The 25,536-nt window shown below is 44.2% G+C and overlaps 1 protein-coding gene across 2 annotated transcripts in view; it reads right to left on the bottom strand.

Annotated features, from left to right (window-relative positions):
• Positions 1–16,746, bottom strand: part of LOC120060267 (low density lipoprotein receptor adapter protein 1-B-like) — a 91,832-nt gene extending 75,086 nt beyond the window's left edge. For both annotated transcript variants that reach the window (XM_039009446.1, XM_039009447.1), the window contains exon 1: positions 16,527–16,746. In XM_039009446.1, coding sequence (XP_038865374.1) covers positions 16,527–16,611 — 85 coding nt within the window. In that variant the 5' untranslated portion in view covers positions 16,612–16,746. The remainder of the gene's footprint in view (positions 1–16,526) is intronic.
• Positions 16,747–25,536: the final 8,790 nt, after the last annotated feature.

Below are 25,536 nucleotides of genomic sequence, written 5' to 3' on the forward strand. Positions count from 1 at the left end.
CTAAGTTTTTCACTGTACACTGCAATCACACCTGCAACCTTGTACGTGTGACTATTAAAACTCTGAATTGGAATACATGGAAAACGACAATACACAGCTAGGGATTATGTTCACAAATCTGACTGTCCTTTAGCCATGTCTTTGCTTTTTGTGAAGTTACAATAGTCGTGTGTCTGATGGCAGTGTGTTCCAGACATGGGAAGCTCTAACAGAGAAAGCAGTTTGACAAAAGGTGCTTTTCCTTAAGGGAACTATACAGTCACCTCTCATGGCAGACTTTGTGAATCTGCTGCCATGGGTTTGGGTTTCTGTTTGACAAAAGCATTAAGTGGAGGGGGAGCCAGGCCATTTAGGATCTTGAATACAAGACATTGCACAAGATTATCCCAACTCAGGAGCTTATGCATTCTGAGGATGTAACAGTGGTGATGGCTATCGGGCTTTCTATCAAGAACATTGAGAGTCTGATTGTAGACAGACCGAATGGGTTTTAATGTTGTACAGCAAGCTTGGGCCCAACTAGTCAAGCAGTATGTTAAGTGGGGAGAATCATAGCTGTGAATGCCTTGAATTATGCTCTGCAGACTTGAGTGGTCTCTCTTGAAAACAACACTTCAAATATCAATGGGATAAATAAATTAGGAACAAATAAAGGCATGGTTAAAAAGAGACTGGGGCGAGGGGTGCGTAGATGCCAAAACAAAATAGGCATGCATGTACAAGGCCAAGCCCAAAGCATGAGCACCAAGTTACTTTATTTGGGACTCAAACATTCTATCATGTAGGGGTGGAGGACACCAACATTGAATCCAGGTGTGTTTGGACTTGGAGGTGCCTTGCATGGACTCCAGACATCTCAATAACAAGACTCTGAATACTTCTATTTTTTGGTCTCAGCATTGAAAGCAGCATGCATCACTTACCCACAACAAAACACAGACTATCTTGCTGCAGTGGTATGCTTCCAGTTATGACAAGATGTAACAAGTTACTTTCTATCAACAGCAGCTACCAGTGCACTCTACACTAGCCATGCTGTATTGAAATAACCACATAGATGTTTTGGCCATAAACACTACCTGACCTTGCTAGGAATAGGCAGCGTGTGGGTGAGAGGAAATGCAGGTCTAGACCAGAGGCTATCACAGACCAGGGCCCACATGACCTGCATATAGAGGTCAACAACATAAAAGGTGAAGATGCAACGCTGCCCTGATAAATCTGTAACCATGATTTTATATGGGCATTATCAGCTTCCACCAACCCTGGCTGTTGGCCATGCATCGTCTCTGCCGGGAGAGACTGGGGACAGGAAGTAGGCCTTTAGAAAGCCTCATTATTCACCCAGAGAAAGTGGACCAAAACAAAGCATTGATTGCACATGTGGCATCATGCTACCAAGTCTGCCAACGACCCCACTGTCTATGAAGAAAAGGAAGGTGAGACAAGGGGAGGGGGCAATGTTCCCTCTGTGAAACCAAGCAAAAAAAGGTTTTACGAAGCAGCTACACCTCGCTTTGAAAAACCATACTACAATAGTGTGATCATACGCACCCACTCGGGTGTCTGCACATCGTGTGTGACAAACCACTGAAGACAGATCAAAGCCATTGTGAGAATCATGCAGCTCCACAGCCAATGGTAGTGCATGAAGATATATTTTAAAAAAATGTAACCTTTATTTAACTTGGCTAGTCAGTTAAGAACAAATTCTTATTTACAATGACGGCCTAGCGGGGAACAGTGGGTTAACTGCCTTGTTCACGGGCAGAATGACAGATCTTTACCTTGTCAGCTCGGGGATTCGATCCAGCAACCAGCAACCTTTCAGCCCAACGCTCTAACCACTAGGCTACCTGCCAACATGGAGATTTTATGAAGATTATTTATCTATACAGAATAAAAATATAAAACGCAACATGTAAAGTGTTGGTCCCATGGTCCATGACCTAAAATAAAAATATCAGCAAAAAAAATAAAAATTCATAGACAAAATGCTTATTTAGCTTCAATTGTGGGCACACATTTGTTTATATCCCTGTTTGTGACCATTTCTCTTTTGCCAAGATAATCCATCCACCTGACAGGTGTGGCATATCAAGAAGTTGATTAAACAGCATGATCATTACACAGGTGCACCTTGTGCTGGGGACAATAAAAGGTCACTTTAAAATGTGCAGTTTTGTCAAACAATACAGATGTCTCAACTTTTGAGGGAGTGTGCAATTGGCATGCTGACTGAAGGAATGTCCACCAGAGCTGTTGCCAGAGAATTGAATGTTAATTTCTCTCCCACAAGCTGTCTCCAACAATGTTTTAGAGAATTTGGCAGTACGTCCAACTGGCGTCACAACCGCAGACCACGTGTAGCCACTCCAGCCCAGGACCTCGGGGGGGGGGGGGGGGTTAGCTGAGGAGTATTTCTGTCTGTAGTAATGCCCTTTTCTGGGGAAATTCATATTCATATTCTGATTGGCTGGGCCTGGCTCCCCAGTGGGTGGGCCTATGCGCTCCCTGGCATGTGAAATCCATAAATTAGGGTATAATGAATTTATTTAGATTAACTGATTTCCTTATATGAACTAACTCAGTAAAAAAAAAAAAAAAAGATGAAATTGTTATTTTTGTTCAGTGTAATAAAATAAGTAAAGAAGTCTGTTTTCAAATCAAAATCAAATTTTATTTATCACATACACATGGTTAGCAGATGTTAATGCGAGTGTAGCGAAAATGCTTGTGCTTCTAGTTCCGACAATGCAGTAATAACCAACGAGTAATCTAACCTAACAATTTCACAACAACTGCCTTATACACACAAGTGTAAAGGGATGAAGAATATGTACATAAAAATATATGAATGAGTGATGGTACAGAACGGCATAGGCAAGATTCAGTAGATGGTATAGAGTACAGTATATACATATGAGATGAGTAATGAAGGGTATGTAAACATATAAAAGTGGCATTGTTTAAAGTGGCTTGTGATCCATGTATTACATTTTCAGCCAATTTCCCAAGTGTTGATCATACAGTATGTGTTTGAAAGGTGTTTACAGCTTGTTGTTTTTTAGGCTACATGTTAACCAAAAAAAACTAAATCGAGCCCCCTCTAACACCTTGCACAAACCGGCTGCGCGCGTGCGCCATCGTGTATAAATGTATTTTGCCCCCCCACACCAAACGCGATCACGACACACAGGTTAAAATATCAAAACAAACTCTGAACCAATGATATTAATTTGGGGACAGGTCGAAAAGCATTAAACATGTATGGTATTTTAGCTAGTTAGCTTGCACTTGCTAGCTAACGTTAATTTGTCCTGTTTAGCTAGCTTGCTGTTGCTAGCTAATTTGTCCTGGGATATAAACCTTGAGTTGATATTTTACCTGAAATGGACAAGGATCTCTACTCCGACAATTAATCCACATATAAAACGGCCAACCGAATCGTTTCTAGTCATCTCTCCTCCTTCCAGGCTTTTTCATCGTTTAAATTATATGGTGATCGCATCTAAACTTTCATTGTATTACCACGACTACCGGCAAAACAGTTTTCGTCTTTCTATCACCCAAGTGGGTATAACCAATGAGGAGATGACACGTGTGTACTTGCTTCTATAAACCAATGAGGAGATGGCAGTGGATACCTGCTTCTATAAACCAATGAGGAGATGGGAGAGGCAGGACTTGCAGCGCGATCTGCGTCAGAAATAGGAACGACATCTATTTTAGCCCTTGGTGTCTCAGACGCTCCTTGGCGCGCGCAAGCAGTGTGGGTGCAATAATTGAATAACATGGGTTTTGTAATAAATACCATTTAAAATAACACAAGCATATTGCTATTACATTGTTATAACTAACTTCTTTCAAAACAGGGTTTCTCACAAACTCATAAACAGATACAGAGACCCACACACACACCCAAGGACAGAGGGCTGACGTAAACCTTTCATAAACACTGATAAGAAAAGGGTGCTTGGGTCTGCATTTCACGAGATAATAAGACACACACACACATACCCAAGGACAGAGGGCTGACTACGCACACACAAAATCTCCTGCTTAGCTGAACATTTGGTAACAAAGAACTTTTGCTACAAGACTCAGAAGGATGACGCCCAGCTCATCAGGACCAATCTGAGAAGACAACAACCTGTCCAGAACCAACCAGAGGACCAGAACTTCCAGACTCAACCTACTTTCTGTGCTGTATAAAATGTCTATGCACTCTGTTATCTGGGCTTTTTCTGGAGGTTCCTTATGAGCTAAATGAACGAGTCCGTATACGCTTGTACCAGATATCTTTACTCTTAAATTAAACTGTCGCTTGTCATACAATTTACCACCTTGTCTGAATCGATCCTTGACCGGCTCACCCTTCTCCATATCCCATTATCAACAGAAACTTGGTAAGCAGAGGATGGTTGTCTAGATACCCGGTCCAGAGTGGTTGATGTGGATGTGAGGGGGCGAGTTGGTGAAAGGACGGTTCACGGAGGACAGGTGAAATCTTTTGGGGGGGAGGACAACAGTTCTGCTCAGCTCGGGAAACTGATCTCCTGGTCGACCATAAACAAGGTAAGCAAGACCTGTTAAATCAAACTTTGCATATTGTCGTATAGTCTATCCAAATTTCGATCAGTATTACCGAGTCTGGGTAAGAATTCTTGTTTAAATTTATGTGTATAGATGACATGTGAAGGACAGTGAAGTAAACATATGTGGCCATAATTTTGTTCCGATAGTCCGGCGGCGACCGGTCCGGCTGAGTCCGGTAAGGAACGATATTCCGATAGTCCGGCGGCGACCGGTCCGGCAGAGTCCGGTAAGGAATAGTTAAAGTTAAAAGAAATAGACTTATCCGATAGTCCGGCGGCGACCGGTCCGGCAGAGACCGGTAAGGAAGTCTTAGTCCTAAGTCCGGCTGAGACCGGTCCGATTAGATTCGGTGGGGAACCAGTGGTGTATGAAACACAAGAATGAAATAGTGGTGTATGAGACACAAATGAATATATGTGTAAATGTCAACTGATTAATGTGTATTGTTTAATGACAAACGCTCCATGTACCAATAGGGTCGGATGTGTAAATGTCAACTGATTAATGTGTATTGTTTAATGACAAACGCTCCATGTACCAATAGGGTCGGATGTGTAAATGTCAACTGTTTAATGGATGTTGTTTAATGATGAACATTGCTAGTTAAAAATAGGATTCCGATAGTCTTAAAGTGTATAAGCCTCATCCAAAAGCCCGAATATTCGTTCGGTGAAGGATGTAGTTAAAGTGAACAGTGGTAAATGATAAAGTGGTAACTATTCTAAGTCCGGCTGAGACCGGTCCGACTGAGGTCGGTAAGGAATAAACTTAATTTGTGTTGTGATAAGACCTACTCAATAGTCCAGGCTGAGACCGGTAAGGAGTAGGTTTGAATTGTGTAGTGATAAGTGATAGCTATTCAATAAGTCCGGCTGAGACCGGTCCGACTGAGATCGGTAAGGAATAGGTTCAGAGTGTTCGAGAGATCTTTAATGTAATGTGTAAGTGTTGAATGTATACTGATTAATGTGAAGTATTTTAAGTGACAAATATTGACTATATTGAATGAATGCTTAAATGATGAGTTTAAATGTGCTGATATAATCTGTTGGTTGCGCATTCCACAACGCCGTATAAATTAAATAATACATATAAAATTCTGAGTGTACGAGGGAGGAGCTCTGAGATAAGACAGAGTACGTGTCTCCAAGAATTCATCACGGGTATTTACCAGTGACGGGCTAAGTATATTCAGATAGTCTAAATATAGTGATGAAATTTAATCAGATGTTTTAAAAAATAGAGATAAAAGTTAAAATATAAAATACATGACAATATGACGACCCCAAATACTCCAAAGCTAAAATTCAATGATTTTCTAGATCAGAAAATACAGGATAGATCAGGGGGAAAAGAACAGTGGAAGTCGATAAAGAAGGTTTGGGAAGGGTTGAAGTTGAAATGGACGCAGGCAGGTTATCTAGGAGGGGGACCGCCAAGCCGGGTCCAATTGAGTACGATGGAAGGTGGACTGAGAGAGGCAGTGCAGGAGGCTAGGGACAGGGAGGTAGAACTGAACAAAAGGCATGTGTTTAGAAAGGAAGGGACTAAACAACGAGAGAGAGCAGAAGTAGAACTTAAAATAGGGACATGGGCGGTGGAGGAGGCTCGGAGAGCACAACTGAACAAGAAACCAGAAATGATGGGGGTAGTCACCAAAAAGGAAGGAGAGGCGTCACTGGAGGCCCAGCAGGGTAGCATGCCAGACATGGGTTGAAGCCCTGCCCCTGGCGTTGATGGCCATGAGAGCCTCTCCAGGGGCAGGCACCCATCTCTCTCCTCATGAGATAATGACTGGAAGAGTCATACCTGGTCCACCAAGAGAGGGAGGTCATATGCCCGCTCTTGATGTAAATATGTGAAAAAACTGACGGAACTTTCTGCAGCTCTCTCCAAACAGATTCACAAGGTCCGAGAGGGGGAGCTGCCAGGAGGCACGCCACCACTGAATGTAAAATGGTGACTGGGTGGGGGTTAACTTCTTGCGACTACAGGGGGTGCTGTTCCGAATTAGCATTTTGTCGTCTCCAAATTAAACTGCCTAGTACTCAATTCTTGCTCGTACAATATGCATATTATTAATTCTATTGGATAGAAAACACTTTCTAGTTTCATACAACGTTGAAATTATGTCTGTGGGTGACCCAGAACTCTTTCTACAGCGAAATCCATGACAGACAGTGAAAGGTCTGAGAGCGAAGCTCTGGTTTCAGATCAGTTTTTAAGGTCTCTGTCTATCCTATGGAACGACACGAACTGCACCCGCCTTCCCCTGGATGTCAGTAACCAATGAGAAGTGGAATGGGCCTTCTAGGTAGCTCTCAGAGGTTATAAAAGACCAAGGAGTGAGAGTAGCCCCCCTTTCGACGCTCGCCCTTACGCAGGAAGGGACCTCCGGATGCCATTTTCACAGGCTCGGTTATCAACTTGAAATGTATCCGTCTGTAATTTAATTCGATATAGGACTTAGAAACATCATAAGGTAGTTAATTTAAACCGTTTTATAGCAATTTATATCCGTTTAGTGCGATTTTGATGCATTTCTATGTGAAGCACCGGGCACATTTCGGGGTCCCGGTCGAACGTTAGCGGGCATTTAGACGGACAAAGGACATCTTTCGACCAAAAGAAGATTAAACCCAAGAAAGAATACATTGCCCAAGAATCTGATGGAAGAACAGCTCAAAGTAAGCAATATTTAATATGATAAATCGTTGTTCTGTCGAAATATTTTAAACGCATATTTCGCCATTTTGTTTGGTATAGCTTCACTTGGCGAACCCTGTATTGAAAAGTAAGGATAATTTTAAAAATGTAAGTCAGCGGTTGCATTAAGAACTAATTTGTCTTTCGATTCCTGTCAACTCTGTATTTTTTAGTCAAGTATATGATTAGCTTTCGATTAAACTAGATCACTCTGAAAGCTGACGTCCCTCATTTTGATGCTTGAGTTGTGACTATTTCCATTGTATAACCACGGTTTTGTATGGCTAAATATGCACATTTTCGAACAAACTGTATATGTATGTTGTAAAATGATGTTACAGGAGTGTCATCGGAAGAATTCTGAGAAGGTTAGTGAAAAAATTAATATATTTTGGCGATGATAACGTTATAGCTCCCTTTGCCTTGAATTCATGCTCTACTAACGTTTGCACATGTGGTATGCTAACTTATCGATTTATTGTGTTTTCGCTGAAAAACGCTTAGAAAATCTGAAATATGGTCTGAAATCACAAGAACTGTGTCTTTCCATTGCTATGCTTTGTCTATTTTTATGAAATGTTTTATGATGAGTAAATTGGTCATACACGTTGCTCTATCTAGTAATTCTAGTCGATTTGTGATGGTCGGTGCAATTGTAAACTGTGATTTCTACCTGAAATATGCACTTTTTTCTAACAACACCTATCCTATACCATAAATATGTTATCAGACTGTCATCTGATGAGTTTTTTTCTTGGTTTGTTGCTATCAATATCTTAGTTTAGCCGAATTGGTGATAGCTAGTGGTGGAGAGAGAAAATGGTGGACAAAGAAAGATGGTGTATTTTGCTAACGTGGTTAGCTAATAGATTTACATATTGTGTCTTCCCTGTAAAACATTTTAAAAAACAGAAATGATGGGTTTATTCACAAGATCTGTATCTTTCATCTGGTGTCTTGGACTTGTGATTTAATGATATTTAGATGCTACTATTTACTTGTGAAGCTATGCTAGCGATGCTAATCAGTGTGGGGGGGGTGGGGGGTGATCCCGGATACGGGGTTGATACTCGTGAAAGGTTAAAGTCCACAAGAGAAAGTGGCTGGAACCCAGGTGGACTGAACTGTACGAAGTGAAGGAGGTTACTTCACACTCAGTTCAGGTCAAAGGTAAATCAGGCGCACCTTGGCACCACCTCACACATTGCACTCCAGCTCCAATTCCTTCCAGAACACTGACAGAAGTCAGAGCTGATTTGAGCGGCCTAAATTCGATTCCAAATTAAGACACTCCTGACTCAGGTGATGCGGCATCAAACTTCGCCTCCCCTGAAAAAGGAACCTCTCCCAGTTAGAGGGACATTTCTCCCTCCCTGGGCAAGGCTAGGGATATCTGGCCCCTTATTTGTGATATTCCTTCACACACTCATAACTCTTAGAATAGTATGGGGGTGGAGAGCTGTGCAGAGAATGGACAGAAGATGGCAGTATTGCAGCACTCAACGGTCTCCCAGCAAACGGGGAGCCTGTTTGAATGCTGGTGACAGAGAAAAACTTAAAACCAATTCGGAGTAGAGAGAATACATTTAATAACTTATTTAGGTTAAATTTACAGACTAATGATATTATTGTTATGGATTGGCTGACATGCGATATAAATTTAGCGAAGTATATGGTAAGTTTACACTTTGGAATGGAGAAAGTTGAGAAGTTGATTTTACTTATACGATAGTTTTGCTGCCAAACTTAGTTGGAGTAACTAGATGTTTTGCCTAGAGGCATGAATAAGACAGTCATTTTTGGTATTATATTGGCTAGTTGCTGCGTTCTGAACACAGGTTGAGCGCTAGTAAACGCATATCTTTATTTGAACTATACTAATCTATTTGATAAAAGTACTAAACCTGTATATTTAACATTTGATAATGATTGGCAAATCCATATATTTAACCACAACTTTGAATTTAGCATTGAGTATTATAGGAGGAACGGGATAAAATTTGTACTTTCCCAACCGGGTGTGGCCGTATTAAATTATGCTAGAGAAAATTGGTTGTGTCATATAGAGGGAAAATGTGTACATTATAGATTTGAGATACTTTTCAAAAGTTGCTGAAAGTTATTGGTTTTGGTTTAGGTAACACCAGAGAATTCGAACAATAAGTAAACGTATTCTAAACGTGATCTGTTTTCATTATGGGGAACAATGACCGGCCCGCAGAGTAGAATGGCGGCATGAGAGTTTTTAAAGGGACAGTACACGTTTATCACAGTTGTGTTACATGAAACATCGGGGAAATTTAAAACGAATGATTTAAGGGTATTATCATAATTATTAGGTTTTGTTTTTGTGGTAAACGTTTGGGTTAAGGGGTTTTCCGTGTTCCCAGAGACAAGATATCTTAAAAGAATACACTCATATTGGAATAGGAGTTTTACTTTCTGAGTTTTATTTAGGCAAGGGACTTTGAGAAGATAAAGGGTTCTTTTGGTATGTCTAGATATGGTATGGAACACGAATGTAGGTGTAACCTTTTTGACCTGTTTTCGTTGCATTTTCCGGTGACTTGATCACTCACGGGGGAATGTAGTGAGAATAATGAATTTGTGTCATTTGGGATACTAGTTTATAACTCTTGACCATAAGGTTAGCATTTGTTTTGGCCATTAGAAGATAGAGATAGGTTTATTAAGGTTATGTAAGGACTTTAGAGATTGACACTATAAGACATGTTGTTATTTTTAAATCCATTTGGGATAGATAAAGTCAAAACAGTGAGACACTTAGTTAATATTGCAAAGGAACACATAGTTGTTATTGACTATTATTAGAAAAAGGCAGACAGATGGGTCCACCCCGCACTGTTGAGACTTTGAAGGTTTGAGAGCAGAGTGGGGAGGGGGACCAGGAAATGAGCAAGGTAGGCTGTGAAATAAGATAGGAGAGAAAGGGTTTAACATATATAAGCAGCACAGATACATTTTAAAGTAGATAAGTCACTTGACAGATAATCGGTAAAGGATAGATATGAATGGACACCCAAACTCAAGGGACAATTGGACATGTGGAAAATGAAAGGGACGATATAATATACTAAGTCATTATTTAGAGTAGGTAAGGTTGATACCTGGCCAGAGCCAGGTATCAAACGGGGGAGGGGTACATTGTGGTCTAGGATAGGATGGGGCCTATTGGATAATAACTAATTTAAAATTAAAAATTTCTAGCTAAAAAATAGGCATAGAAGTTAAATATATAAATTAGATAGAACAAATGAGAAACTGTTTGTTAACCAAACCTGTATGTCCAAGATTTTATGCATTAAAGGTGAATTAAAGGAGAAGGTGATTCACTCGACCTGGGGGCATATCGCACTTGGAGGGTGAGACACACTGACACTGTCGAAATGATCACAGAGTTAGGGAGAAGAACCGTTACTAATAGAGTTCGGGGATCAACTCCTTAATGAAGAATTCCCTGCCCCCGACCTTTCCTCACTGTGTTTGTTCATAGAAGTGAAAGTGTTGCTTGGTCTCTGGCTGATGATGTGTTCTCTGGGAGAGGGTGGGGCTTTGCAGGACTGCTTGTGGTCCTGAGTTGTCTGTTTAGGATACGATGGGGATGTTACCATCGCAGTGCTGCCAGAACCACCACCAGTTCCAACAGACCAGGTTCAGCCGGCCTCCTCCACCACTTCAAGACCAAGTCCCACGCCATCACCTGAACTCTACAATCTGGTATAGGTAATAAATGTAAAAGACATCTCAGATAGTGACCAATTGGGGACTGAAACTGGTTATGAGGGAAGGGAGAATATGTGGTTGGCCTACAAAACACTTAATAGAGAGGACTGTGTCGTATGTGGACATGCCAGACCTATTCTGGCTGCTCACCCATTTGCCCTAAGTAAGGGGGAAGGTTGGATGTGCATATTGGAAAGTTTAAGCCAAATTCAACCCTGTGTAAAACTCTGAGTCTTGTGTTCCCAGAAGTCCGTCCCCAGAAGACACCATGGGGGGTTAAGGCATATGGGGGATATTACAGCTGTAACACTGGTATAGGTAGAGGTATAGACTATGGGAGGTTCCCTACTACTGCCTGCATCACTAATGTCACTATTAACTAGAGGTGTTGCTGATGTATGGTGGATGTGTGGACCTGCCAGGCGGTTGACCCCATTTTGAAAGGAGATTATCAGGGAACATGTGTTTTGGCCAGTCTGATAAACACCATTGCCTATTATTGAGGTTACAGCTAACCAACTTTTGGGAGCTGCACATGACAGAGGCTTGGGACCAACCCAGGAGACGGCAGAAACGTGACGCTCCTTGGTCCGAGAGTACAGATAACATCCACACCAACCTGTTGGGGGTCCCAATAGGGGTCCCCCACGAATTCCAGACATTAAACAGGAATGATGGCCTGTGGCATCTGATGCCCATCATTGGCCCAGCTATTGTTGATGCTAAGCATAATGCCTGGATCAATTATATCTACTATAATTAATGATGATTTGTTAAATACACCCACACAGCACTTACGGGGATGGCTGAATAATTGGATGCTACCTTTCAAACCAGTAGACAAAATAGACTAGCACTGGACATGATTCTGGCCGACCAGGGAGGTGTATGTAACAATACTAGTCCGGATGGGAGCATTTCAAAAGCTCTGAGTGGGTTGGCAAGGTTATCGGTGGAGGTGAGGGGTCTTGCAGGTGTGGAGGAGAGTGGACTGTTCCCCTGGCTGGGTGGTTGGTTTGGTAAGTACACTGCAGTGATGATTACTGGATTTCTAACCCTAAGTTGTTGTTTTTCGTATGCTCATGTTCCGTAATGCCTGTATCATACCTTGTTTGAAGAAGTCTGTTACAGATGTGGAAAGGGCCTATGGTATGATGCCGCTGCTTGATGCTCCAGTTGGAGAGGCTGATACGAAATCAAGCTTTCGCAGGAGAGTGGGCCTGACAGAGGAGGACCCTTGGTTCGCTGTAGTTGATGTTGTCGAATGAATAAAAAGTGATGTTTGTCCTCCCTGTTGTGAAGGTTTGAAGTTCCCGGGTGGCGACGAGCCCACCTGATACAGGTTGTATAGAGGGATGGACCTGAGGGTTTAACATATTCTCGTTTTTTGGTTACTAATGTGTCCAGGGGTAGTTCTTGGAGTGGTCTCCTTTTGGTCCTTGCTCATCCTTATCGTGGGCAAACTTGGTATGTGAGACTAATTATGACTGGTCCAGTTACACCTCTACTACATTAGGAAAACAATGGAGGAAACTCTTGACTTTGACAAAAAACTCTGAAGGACTTAAAATTACTATCCATCCTGGTATTGCATTAGGCTGCCAGGACTTTACACTTGCTCCTTATGTGAGCTGTACCACTCCACCAGTCTCTTGGGAGGTTCGAGTTTGTTATATTGATGATACAAAAGCACAGGCTGTAACTGAAAATGGTAATAAGAATAATTCTATTATTTTACTTGCAGCACCGCCTGCTCTTGACGGTGCTATCCTTACAGCTACAGGGGTCTCGGGACTTACAAATAACTGGCTACTATTGGCTGAGGAAGCTGGAAAGGCCTCCCGCCAGAGCTGTGTGGTATGTATGGGAGCCCGTCCACTCCTACGCATTGTACCGGCTACCCTACCTGATGTATGTCTGCTTCCTGTTATGAAGCATGACAACCCAACTGCCAACTGCTCTATGTGAGACAAGGTTTATCCTATTGTTAAAAGTACCAGACGGGCCCGATGTTTTCTTCTCGGGTTGCCAGGGCTAATTTTACTTGTATAAATATGTCCCTTGGCCCTCCAATGCTGGGAGCACTACCTTATGAATGGTGCAATAACACCCATAATCCTAATGCCCCTTTCCAACCTGTGTCTAGAGCTGATGTCTGGTGGTGGTGTGGAGGAAATCATCTATATGACCGCCTGCCAGGGAATGCCACTGGTCTTTGTGCTCTTGTCTCTCTGCTTCTTCCTGTTTCAGTGTATCCTATGGAAGTAAAGGACCTGATGGCCCGTGTAGAGAGGGACGGGGATTTATCCCGGTCCAAAAGATCAACAGGAGTGGATCCTGGAGACCCCACCTATCTTGATGCCATTGGGATCCCTAGGGGGGTGCCAGATAAGTATAAACTTGTGGATCAAGTGGCAGCCGGTTTTGAATCATCAGTGTGCTGGTGGTGCACCATTAATAAAAATGTTGACAGGATCAACTATATCCATTTTAATGTCCAAAAACTAGGCAATTGGACCCAGCAAGGCTTTGAGGCGGTACATGGCCAATTGGCAGCTACCAGCTTGATGGCCTTCCAAAACCGCATTGCAGTAGACATGCTACTCTCTGAGAAGGGAGGTGTATGCTCTATGTTTGGTGAACAGTGTTGCACCTTTATACCTAACAACACCGCCACTGATGGTAGCCTGACCATTGCCTTAGAAGGCTTGAGGACTCTTAATGGTAAAATGAAATCCCATTCTGGTGTAGATACCTCCATGTGGGATTCCTGGATGGATGCTTTTGGGAAATATAAAACCCTGGTGTCCTCAATTTTGGTTTCTATCTCAGTGTTTGCAGCCATTTTGGTTTTGTGTGGTTGCTGTTGCATACCATGCATTCGTTCACTCACCACTAGGGTCATATCTAAAGCCATTGACCCAACAAGCCCTTCCCAGATGTTTCCTCTTTTAGGGGATGAAGGCCCTCCATCTTTTGAGGACAACAACATGCCTGCTGCTTTTACCTTTTTCTAGTTTATGTCACGTCTCTTAGGAGACGTGAAGAGAGGGCATATGAAACTTTCTCTTCAAGAAAGTTTCTGCATATACTACTCCTGCTTGATCCCATGTTTATGTCACGTCTCTTAGGAGACGTGAAGAGAGGGAATCAAAACTTTTTCTTCTGGAAAAAGTTTCCCTTGTGCCTGGATTCGCTTAAAATTTATGTCACGTCTCTTGTGAGACGTGAAGAGAGGGAATCAAAACTTTTTCTTCTGGAAAAAGTTTCCCTTGTGCCTGGATTCGCTTAAAATTTATGTCACGTCTCTTGTGAGACGTGAAGAGAGGGAATCAAAACTTTATCTTCTGATAAAGTTTACTCTAATTTTGCCATTTATAGCTTTTGTCCTAGCTTTTGTCACGTCTCTTATGAGACGTGAAGAGGGGGATTTGTAATAAATACCATTTAAAATAACACAAGCATATTGCTATTACATTGTTATAACTAACTTCTTTCAAAACAGGGTTTCTCACAAACTCATAAACAGATACAGAGACCCACACACACACCCAAGGACAGAGGGCTGACGTAAACCTTTCATAAACACTGATAAGAAAAGGGTGCTTGGGTCTGCATTTCACGAGATAATAAGACACACACACACATACCCAAGGACAGAGGGCTGACTACGCACACACAAAATCTCCTGCTTAGCTGAACATTTGGTAACAAAGAACTTTTGCTACAAGACTCAGAAGGATGACGCCCAGCTCATCAGGACCAATCTGAGAAGACAACAACCTGTCCAGAACCAACCAGAGGACCAGAACTTCCAGACTCAACCTACTTTCTGTGCTGTATAAAATGTCTATGCACTCTGTTATCTGGGCTTTTTCTGGAGGTTCCTTATGAGCTAAATGAACGAGTCCGTATACGCTTGTACCAGATATCTTTACTCTTAAATTAAACTGTCGCTTGTCATACAATTTACCACCTTGTCTGAATCGATCCTTGACCGGCTCACCCTTCTCCATATCCCATTATCAACAGTTTCTACATTTATTTTGCGACGCTCGCGCACGCGACGTGTCCGGTCTGGTCAGCATGTAAGACCTCCCTGCTACCACTCCTTTAAAAAAAATTGTGAAGCAAAATGTGTAGACAATTTGTTTTTTGAGCCATATCTCGTGCCGGCTCCGCAGTGTCTTAATCTAAACAGGAAGCCTGTCCGACCCTAGCCCTTGATCATGACTCAGTTCCATTACAATACACATAAGTCATTGGATGAAGGCGTTTTCTGTAGCGTTGAATTTTGTTAAGAGCTGCGACGCTTCGTCAGAACATTAACAGGCATTGCTTGCGGTACGGTTTTGGAAGCATAAGGACCTTATCTTTCATATCGGTGAGAAATTATTTCCAAAAAACAAATGGTTAAATTGATACACACCTTTTATATGGTAAAGGTTCCCACACGGCCATATTTCCATGTTACAGCATTTGTTTATGGAAAACAGTGGATTACCTGTGCTAATTAGCCATCTGTGTTTCTGAACACCTGTGTGTAAACTGAAGACAGACGCCAAAAACGTGTTGTCACCTGCAACGGTGTTAAAACAGTGTACAGTAAGTGTGTATTTGGCATTTGTGAAATTATTTTGATGTGATTTTTAAATTGAGGGATTTATGTTTCTAGAACTACCGGAATTGAGAATCGATTCACGTTTATATTGAGTAGGCTATTTGGCCGTTTTGGCTTCCAGGGCCAATTCTCTTTAAACTGAACATGCAAGTTCCTTGGACTAAGGAGTAACTTTAGGCTCCTTTAGTCCAATATTGGGCTAGTCCGACCCCAGTACAGCTGTAAGCAAGAGTATGGTCAGAATCTATTCTGGCTAGACGCTTCCTGGGGAAAACCTGGTATGATAGCCAAACAATCTTCCTAGCACGTTTTAGCTTTAATGATCTATCGGCAATCACAAGAAAAAATATATATTTACAAATACTTGTCACATGCGCAGAATATAACGGGTGTGTAGACTTCATCATGAAATGCTTGCTTACATCCCTTCAACGATGCAGAGTTAAAATAATTACAAAAAAGTAACAATAGGAATAAGATACAAGCATGTAGGAATATACAGGGAGTACTAGTACCAGATACATGTGCAGGGGTATGAGAGTTATGTACATAAAGGCAGGGTAAAGTGACTAGGCATCAGGATAGATAATATGCTTAAGAATAAAGAACGGAGTAGCAGCTGCATATGAATGTGTTTCGGTATGTGTGTGTGAAGTACTTTCAGTCTAGGTATGATCTTTAAGTACTGAACTTTACTCTAGCTACAGAGGAACACATTGGGGAATACAGCAGGAAGCTACATTCGGTACCCAGCGTTTAAATATAGTTACATAGGAAAGACTAGATAGCAAACACTTGTTTACCTTTTACTAGTATCCACATGCTAGATAGTCAGGTTGCTACCAATACTACTTACTTTTATGTCTGCCCACACCCCATGACTGTTTAGCGAGACTGGGGCTCCGAATTATTGCCCTTCCAGCCGACTTCAAAGCGTCCATATCGTAATCCAAAATTGGGGCAAAGAGCCCAACGGGTTTCGATTCTTGTCTCTCGAAGCGCTTGGTTTGTCACACACTCCCAAACTTTTCCAGCGGTTTTTTCCCCCCACTACTGTTTCAAAGACAGCCCCGAATAGAAACATCATATTCGTCCCACTGGGCGGTGTTATGTAGCTAGCTATGTAAATTAACCGCATAATGTACGTGACGTATATTTGTGGAATATTTAACAGAGATGTAGATATAATGACGAGATGCTTATGTCTCCACCCTAACAATGGGATTCGTTGTCCACAGAGCGGAATGGCGGGCTGTCAAGCTCCCGCCTATTCCTCTCTTTGGATTGGTGGAAACATCTTATTTAAATATAGTTTTTAATATTCGATGAGGGGATGGGGGGGGGTGACGTTAACCGACTGTATTCAATGGAGACGCATGCTAGCCTCATGAATATGCATAAACAGTCTCGAACGCCTACAGGGGACAACTCCGATATAAAGTGTTTTTTTCTCAGTTGTCCGGATGTCACGTGCATTACACTTATATCAGTACACTCATAACAACCTAAGCGTTAAGAATCTTATAATATAGCAATTTATGTTTATCTTGACTAAATCCGACACTCATTGCCGCCGCCGCCCCCCCCATGCAAAAACAACTCACCTGCTTAATAATTAAGGATCTATTCAACGTGGACAGATTTGGGCTCTCTTTGTCCTTTATCGCACGAGCAAGCTCGCTACGCAGCTCTTTCCGGGCCCTTGTTGCTCGCGGAGGTGGTGACTTCAGTGTGACTGATTATCCTATTCTTTTGAATAGTGAAGTTTATCAGAATATCAACAAAATAGACATAAATTACTAATTGATGTGTTCATAAACTAATGTGGCTAAATAATTATTATGGACATGGTGAATATGTAGACTAGATAAATTAATTCCGAGTTGCCACATATCATGTAGATATCTGACAGGACTCCTGTCATGGGCTACAATATTTGTCATCATGATGATGTGCACTGCACAGATGTTGGATTTCCTCTCAAGTTACACATTCATTTGATAAATATTTAAACATTTTAGATTTTCTCTCAAGTTACACATTTCATTTACATTTAAACCTGAGCACCCCCCCCCCCCCCCCCCCCTCCCTCCCCCTGTGTAACCCAAGCCCCAATCTCCCTTGGTGCCATGACAGACAGCTGCTGGTGAAAAAACAAAGCCGTGCCAGTGCCAGTGAGCCTTTGCTCCATCACCATAGACCCCAGCTCTCAGCAAGTCCCTCCAGACTACCCTGTTCCTGGCAGACTCTGTGTGACATGATCACCTGTCTGGAGACAGAGCTGTGTTGAAAGGACTCCCTAGGGGACTGTTGGGTGTCAGGCCATAACAAAAGCTCTTCTCCCCTATATTCATGAAGGAATGGTGGTGGTTTTTTGTCAATATAAATATTTTGAGTTGGCTCTGATTGAATCTGAATAATGAAACTGTGTTCCACACATGAGTTATGACCGTCTCCACTTTGCATTTTTCAAATATCTTTCATGAACCAACATCCATAATACACCGAACAAAAAAAGTAAACACAACATGTAAAGTTTTGGTCCCATGTTTCATGAGCTGAAATACAATATCGAATGTTCCATATGCACAAATATCTTATTTCTCACAAATATCTTTAATTCCCTGTTAGTGACCATTTCTCCTTTGCCAAGATAATCCGTCTACCTGACAGGTGTGGAATATCAAGAAGCTGATTAAACAGCATGATCATTACACAGGTGCACCTTGTGCTGGGGACAATAAGGCCATTGTAAAATCTGCAGTTGTCACACAATGTCACAGATGTCTCAAGTTTTGAAAGAGCATACAATTGGCATGCTGACTGCAGGAATGTCTGTCCACTAGAGCTGTTGCCAGATAGAGAAATTAACATTCAATTACCTTAAGCCACCTCCATCATTTTAGAGAATTTGTCAGTATGTACAACTGGCCTCACAACCGCAGATCATGTGTATGGCGTCGTGTGCGAGAGCGGTTTTGATCGAAACGTTGTGAACAGAGTTCCCCATGCTGGGGTTATGGTATGGGCAGGCATAAACTACGGACACAATTGCATTTTAACGATGTCAATTTGAATGCACAGAATTACCGTGACGAAATCCATAGATCATTTATTTTAATTGACTGATCCTTATATCAAATCAAACTGTATTTGCCACATGCTCCAAAAACAAGTTTAGACTTTACTGTGAAATGCTTACTTACAAGCCATTAACCAACAGTGCAGTTTAAGAAGGAAATATTTACCAAGCAGGCTAAAATAAAAAGTAATAATAAAAAGTAACACCATAAGAATAACAAGGCTATATACAGGGGGCACCGGTACCGAGTCAGTGTGCAGGGGTACAGGCCAGTTAAGGCAATCTGTACATGTAGGTGGGGGCGAAGTGACTATGCATAGGTAACAAACAGCGAGTAGCAGCAGTGTACAAGAGGGGTGGTGTCAATGTAAATTGTCCGGTGGCAATTTCTATGAAGTGTTCAGCAGTCTAATGGCTTGGGGGTAGAAGCTGTTGAGGAGCCTTTTGGTCCTAGACTTGGCGCTCCGGAACCGCTTGCTGTGCAGTAGCAGAGAAAACAGTTTATAACTTCGGTGACTGGAGTCTCTGACAATTTTTATGGGCTTTCCTCTGACTCCGCCTATTATATAGGTCCTGGATGGCAGGAAGCTTGGTCGCAGCAATGTACTGGGCCATTCGCACTACCCTCTGTAGAGCCTTACCGAGCAGTTGCCATACCAGGCGGTGATGCAACAGGTCAGGATGCTCTCGATGGTGCAGCTGTAGAACCTTTTTAGGATCTGGGGGCCCTTGCCAAATCTTTTCAGTCTCCTGAGGGGGAAAATGTTTTGTCGTGCCCTCTTCACGACTGTCTTGGTATGTTTGGACCATGATAGTTTGTTGGTGATATGGACACCAAGGAACTTGAAACTCGACCCGCTCCACTACAGCCCCGTCGATGTTAATGGGGGCCTTTTTGACCCTTCTTTTCCTGTAGTCCACGATCAGCTCCTTTGCCTTGCTCACATTGAGGAAGAAGTTTTTGTGCTGGCACCACACTGACAGTTCTCTGAATTCCTCCCTATAGGCCGTCTCATCGTTGTGTCGTCAGCAAACTTAATGATGGTGTTGGAGTCGTGTTTGGCCACGCAGTCGTGGGAATACAGAAGGTGAAAGATTAGTGGAATCTGTGTGGGTAGCTGGACAGGTAGGATGACTGACAGTGAAGGTGAACAGGTGGTCACGTGTCAGGTGACAGAGGAATGGATGAGACTGAGGCAGGAATTCCTTTAACCATAAAGTGGTATATTTACTGAGTAGTCTGTGCTGCATAACAAAGGAAACAAAATAACATGTATCCAATCAAATCCATGATCAAATCATAACAATCATTCATTATTAACATAATTAGGGAATTCAACAATCCAGTTCATTAAGAAGTCAATAGGAATCACCCGTGAGTCATTTAGGCTCGTAACTATTTATCATGAAAGAATACAAACAGTGAATGGTCATTCAATCTATAATCCCCTTTAGTTTGATATCAAAGTCGATCAGTTAGCAAATAATGACGTTTCTCATTTCACCCTTTCAATTGTCTTCATGTGTACATGTAATTAATTTAATTACATATTAACCATATCGATTGCATAATTGGCCTATGAGGATCCGTAAGGGCCGCGATCATTGACAATTCACATTACACCATATGTTTGAAGCGTGTGCTCCAAGCCGCGCTCCGCGGTAATAACTATAAACAATAACTGATGGCCCACTCTCCCGATCGCAACAGATAGTTCAGATGAAAGGTAAGAGTCGGTGGACTTACGTGGATTCATGGACGTACAGAACTTCTGGAGCAGACGGAGTTAAGGAAGAGAAAGCAGCGAGATCAGGTGATGGCGTTTTCCTCCTTTTATGTGGATGAGATCTGTCGGTCATTGCCACCTGACCTAATTAAAGTGCCCCTGGCCCAGCTGAGTAAGTGGCCATGAATTAAAGGATTATTCCACCAACTCCATGGGCCTTTCCTACAGCCACGCTGGAAATGTGTTAAATTCCACACTCCTCAAAAAGGCTCATTGCTCCCTGTCCTCCGTCATCTCATGGAGAGGAATTAGTCGAGCAACTAGCCGGATATATGTCCGGTTCTTTACCTGGATCTCCACTGATCTAATGCGACCATCGGTCCCAGGCATGGTCTTAGTGATACGTCCCACTGGCCAGGATGCTCGAGGCAGCTGAGGGTCCACCATCATTACTACTTGGCCAGTTTCCAGGCTGGCCATTTCTCTCCGCCATTTCCCTCTGTGCTGTAGGCTTGGTAGGTAATCCCGAATGAATCGGGCCCAGAAATGTTCAGCCAAGATCTGGCTGTCGCCACCGGCGTCTGCCAACGAGGTTGGTATCAGCATACATGGCTTGAGGAAGTGACGCATCTCGGCGTCCCATCAAGAGCATATTCGGTGTAACCGGATTGGGGTCAGCGATGTCTGCAGAGAGATATCCCAAGGGTTTGGAGTTCAATATCCCTTCCACCTCTATCAGGACGGTCCGCAAGACAGTTTCAGTGACAGTTTGGTCCCCCTGGACGACTCGTAAGGCCGTCATTACAGATTTGATCTCTCGCTCCCATGTTCCTCCAAAATGAGGAGCTCCTGGAGGGTTACATTTGAATAAGATTTGTTGGTCCATCAGCTGATCCTGGAGGCTGGGTTCCATGGCTTGGAAGGCTTCCTCCAACTTGGCTTCTCCTGCCTTGAAGTTCGTGCCTCTGTCAGCCAGGATCTCGTAGGGTTTCCCCCGTCGGGAGATAAACCGCCGTAGGGCCATGAGGAAGGCTTCAGTATCCAAACTCTCCAGTAGGTCCAGGTGGACACACCTAGTCGTCAAACACTTGAATAGAATGCCCCAGCGCTTTTCCACTCGACGACCTAGCTTGATCGTCAAGGGGCCAAAGCAATCTACTCCTGTTGACCATTAGGGTGGTTTGACGAGGCGCAAGCGAGCAGGGGGTAAATCTGCCACTTTGGGCACAGTGGCTCCGGTCCGCCATCTCTGACATTCTACGCAGGCATATTGGTGCTTACGAATGGCTCCTCGTCCTCCAAGTATCCAGTACTTCCGCCTCATCTCCCCATAGACCCTCTCTGGCCCTGGGTGGAGAAGCCTCTCATAACTCTTGATGAGGAGCCTGGTAAGAGGGTGTCTGGAGTCAAGGATAATTGGGTGGATAGCATCGGGGTCCAAAACTTCTGCTTGGCGCTCCCACCGACTCTGATCACTCCAAGTATTTGATCATATTCTGGGGTGAGAGAGAAGACGGCTCTCCTTAGCAACTTCCCTACCGGCTTTCAGAGCTTTTAGCTCCTCAGGGAAGCTAACTGCTTGTGCATGCTGGAGGAGGTGTCTCTGCCACGAGGGAGGTGGGTATAGAAGCCACCTCATCTGAGGTCTGGTTTGTGGCGGCGATCAGATCTGGCAGTGTTTGGGATTGTGCTAGGTCAGGGAGAGCTGTTGTTGGTTCCGTAGAGATGCTGTAGCATTGGGCGGCCTTCCTTAACTCATGAGCTTCAGTTGGTTGCGGAGAGGCCGCATGCCTGGGGGCTGTCGGCCACTCATTCTCTGGTTGGGACAAGAATGGTGGTCCCAAGCTCCAGCGATGGGGTTGAGCCAGTTCCTTAAGGGTTTTACCACGAGTAACGTCATCAGCAGGATTGTTTATGCTATCAACATACCTCCAGTCCTGGACTTCTGTTAGGTCTTGGATTTCCGCAATGTGAGTTCCGACGAACACCTTATACCTGCAGGACTCCAATGTGAGCCAGGTCAATACAGTGGTCGAATCACTCCAGTAGATGACCCTTTGGATTGGCAAGGTGAGCTCGGCTCGCAAGGTAGAGGCCAACTGGGCTCCGGAGAGGGCAGCACTGAGTTCCAGCCTAGGCATTGACAACTGCTTCTTGGGTGCGACCCTGGACCTGGCCATGACAAAGGAGACATGGGTGTGTCCCTGCCTTATCCTCCACTCTTAGATAGGAAACCGCCCCATAAGCTCGCTCGGAAGCGTCACAGAACACATGCAGTTCCAGGCATGATCCCAGTTGGTCAGCACAGGGTGGTACATAACATCTTGGCATTTGGACTTCAGAGAGCTCCGATAACTCTGTTTCCCAACAGATCCATTGTTCCACTAGGTCAGCCGGGTGGATCGGTTCATCCCAGTCCCTCTTGGTCTGCCACAGGTCCTGGACTAAGACTTTGGCCCGGGTTGTGTATGGCAGGATATACCCAAGGGGATCGTATTGACTGGCCAGGATCCGATAGATGTTGCGCAGAGTGGGGGTTTCGGTACTCAGGGCTGAGCGTTGCTTGTACCCAAGAGTATCCGGTATGCAGCTCCATCTCAGTCCTAGAGTGGGCTCTTGTGGGTTAGCGCCAGACTGCGATAGCCATAGTTCACTGCTACTGGACCTGGCTTGTGGCGGGAGGTGCTGGATAACCTCCGCCCTGTTACTCGCCCACTGTCGGACCTCAAATCCCCCTTTGGACAGGAGATTCCGTACTTTATCAAGGAGTGCTTTCGCTTCAGCCGTGGATGGGATGCTCTGTAAGCAGTTATCCACATAGAAGGCATTTTCCACTGAATCCCATACTTCTGGGTCACTGTCTGGGTGCTCCCGTGCGTGTATCTGCAGAGCGTATATGGCACAGCAAGGACTGCAGGTGGTGCCAAATGGGAGTACTTGCCATTCATAGATGGTGGGCTCTGCGTCTCGTTCCATATCTCGCCATATGAACCGGATCAGTGTGGTGTTGGAAGGCAGTAGACAAATCTGATGAAACATGGCTTTGATGTCTCCACTGAGGGCTGTAGAGTGCTGCCGGAACCGGAGAAGGACACCGAGCAAGGAAGGACCTAAGGTTGGTCCGGGGAGTAGACAGTCATTCAGGCTTTGACCAGCAGCTTGGAATGAACAGTTGAAGACAAGTCGGTACTTCCCACCGTGTTGCTGGATAACATGGTGAGGGAGATACCAGGATTCGCTGAGTGGGTTTCCCTCTTCATGAGCGGTCACTTTTGTGACATAGCCTGCCTTCAAGGTTATGAATCTCCCGGTTATGAACTTCAGCAAGCTCAGGATTCTTCACCAGGCGTCGCTCCGTTCCACACAGTAGTGGGAGTACAGCCCGTGTTGTGGTTGCCAGAGGAGGATGGTTGGGCACCCGTAGCAGTGGGGTCGCGTACCTCTGAACGCCATCCAGTTCAGTGGTGGTGGTGCGCTTCTCCAGGAGGTCTAATGCATAGGAGTCATGTTTCGAGCAGGTGACCTCCTGTAGCTTCCGGTTGGAGAAGGTGTCCATCTTCCAGAGCATCTCTACATTCCGAAGGAGGTCAGTGGCTGCACAGGGGGATGGAGCTGGATTGCTTCTGGTGAAGAGGACTTGCTGTGACTGTACAGTTTGGGTGGAGAGTAGATGGGCTGGACCTTGCACAGCCCAACCCAACCCAAGGATTTATGGACAGCAATGGGCCCTCCTTCTGGTCCAGCTCGTATAGGCTCAGTCAGGGTGACGAGATGTGGGTGGTCTGACCCAATCAGGATAAGTGGCTCTGGCCAGGTGAGGAAGAGGCAATCCTCGTAGATGAGGATATTGTTTCTGTAGAACACTTACCGGGCAGGAGTGCTCTGTGAGATTCAAGCCATCTGCCGTGGAGGCATTAGTGATGTTATAGGCCACGTCCCTGTTTCCTGAAGGTGAAATGCTAAAGGTCACAGCAGAGCCTTTCATTTGGATAACATCATGTCGCAACGTTCTGAGATTAAGGGTCTCGGGGGTCCCCTCCAGGTTTAGCTGACGGGTGGCCGCCGTGAGAATGATTGTTCTTTCTGACCCATCATCTAGAACGGCGAATGTATCAATGCTTCTCCCTTCATTTTGCAACACTCCTCGGTTCCTCCCCGGCTTCATTATTTAAGTACATGGTAGTGGGATTTGGCCTTTTCTGTCCCTCCTGGCGTTCAAACTCCTTCCTTCCCCCGGTGGCTATGGCTGAGATTGTGGCCTGGTGAGCGATGCTCTTCGCCTTTGCCTTCACCTCCAACCATGCGGCCAGGTCTCTGAGAGCATAGGTGCTTCTCGAGCCCTCTTTCAGGATGCCCTTGTTCAAATAAAGTTCAATGAAACTGTCTCTGAGGTACACTGGAAGCTTGCTAAGAAGCCTGTCCACGTGGGAGCCACATTTCAGCTCGTTCCCGTCTTCTCCTTCAGTGGATTGGAGCATCGAGGTCAGGGATTGGACAGCCAGGGAGAACTCTTGGAAGGCAGCATGGTCTCCCATTTTAATTGGAGACGTGTTCAGGATGTTTAGTTAATTCTGGACTAGCTGGCGTGGCTCACCATATCTCGCCTTCAGGGCCTGGAGAGCGGCAGTGTATGGTGTTGCGGAGTGCATAAAGGATTGGGCCAGCCTGTATGCACTGGGAAACCGCAAATGATCCATTAGTACTTGGTATTTGTAGCGTTCTGACAGATGACTGTGAATACCCAGTAGGCTCTCCAATGCCATTTCCAAAAGGACACATTCACTCTCCTTTCCGCTCTCAAAGTATGGCAGTTTGGGTCTGGGAATTCCATAGGCTGAGGCTACTAGAAGTTTCATAATGTTGGCTCCATCTTCTGGTTGCGTGAAGGATAAACCCGGGACTTCTGATGAGCCCACTGTGGCCTCATTGGGCCGGTTGCCAGCTGTCCCAGACCCGCCATTGGTGGCAGCCGGAATTGGGTGAGAGCCCTCCCACCTGATGTTTGAGGACTGGCCTGGCCCTGGACGAGAGGAACGATTTGCCGTGGTTGGTAATTG

Source organism: Salvelinus namaycush, chromosome 15, assembly GCF_016432855.1.
Source record: "Salvelinus namaycush isolate Seneca chromosome 15, SaNama_1.0, whole genome shotgun sequence".
NCBI lineage: Eukaryota > Metazoa > Chordata > Actinopteri > Salmoniformes > Salmonidae > Salvelinus > Salvelinus namaycush.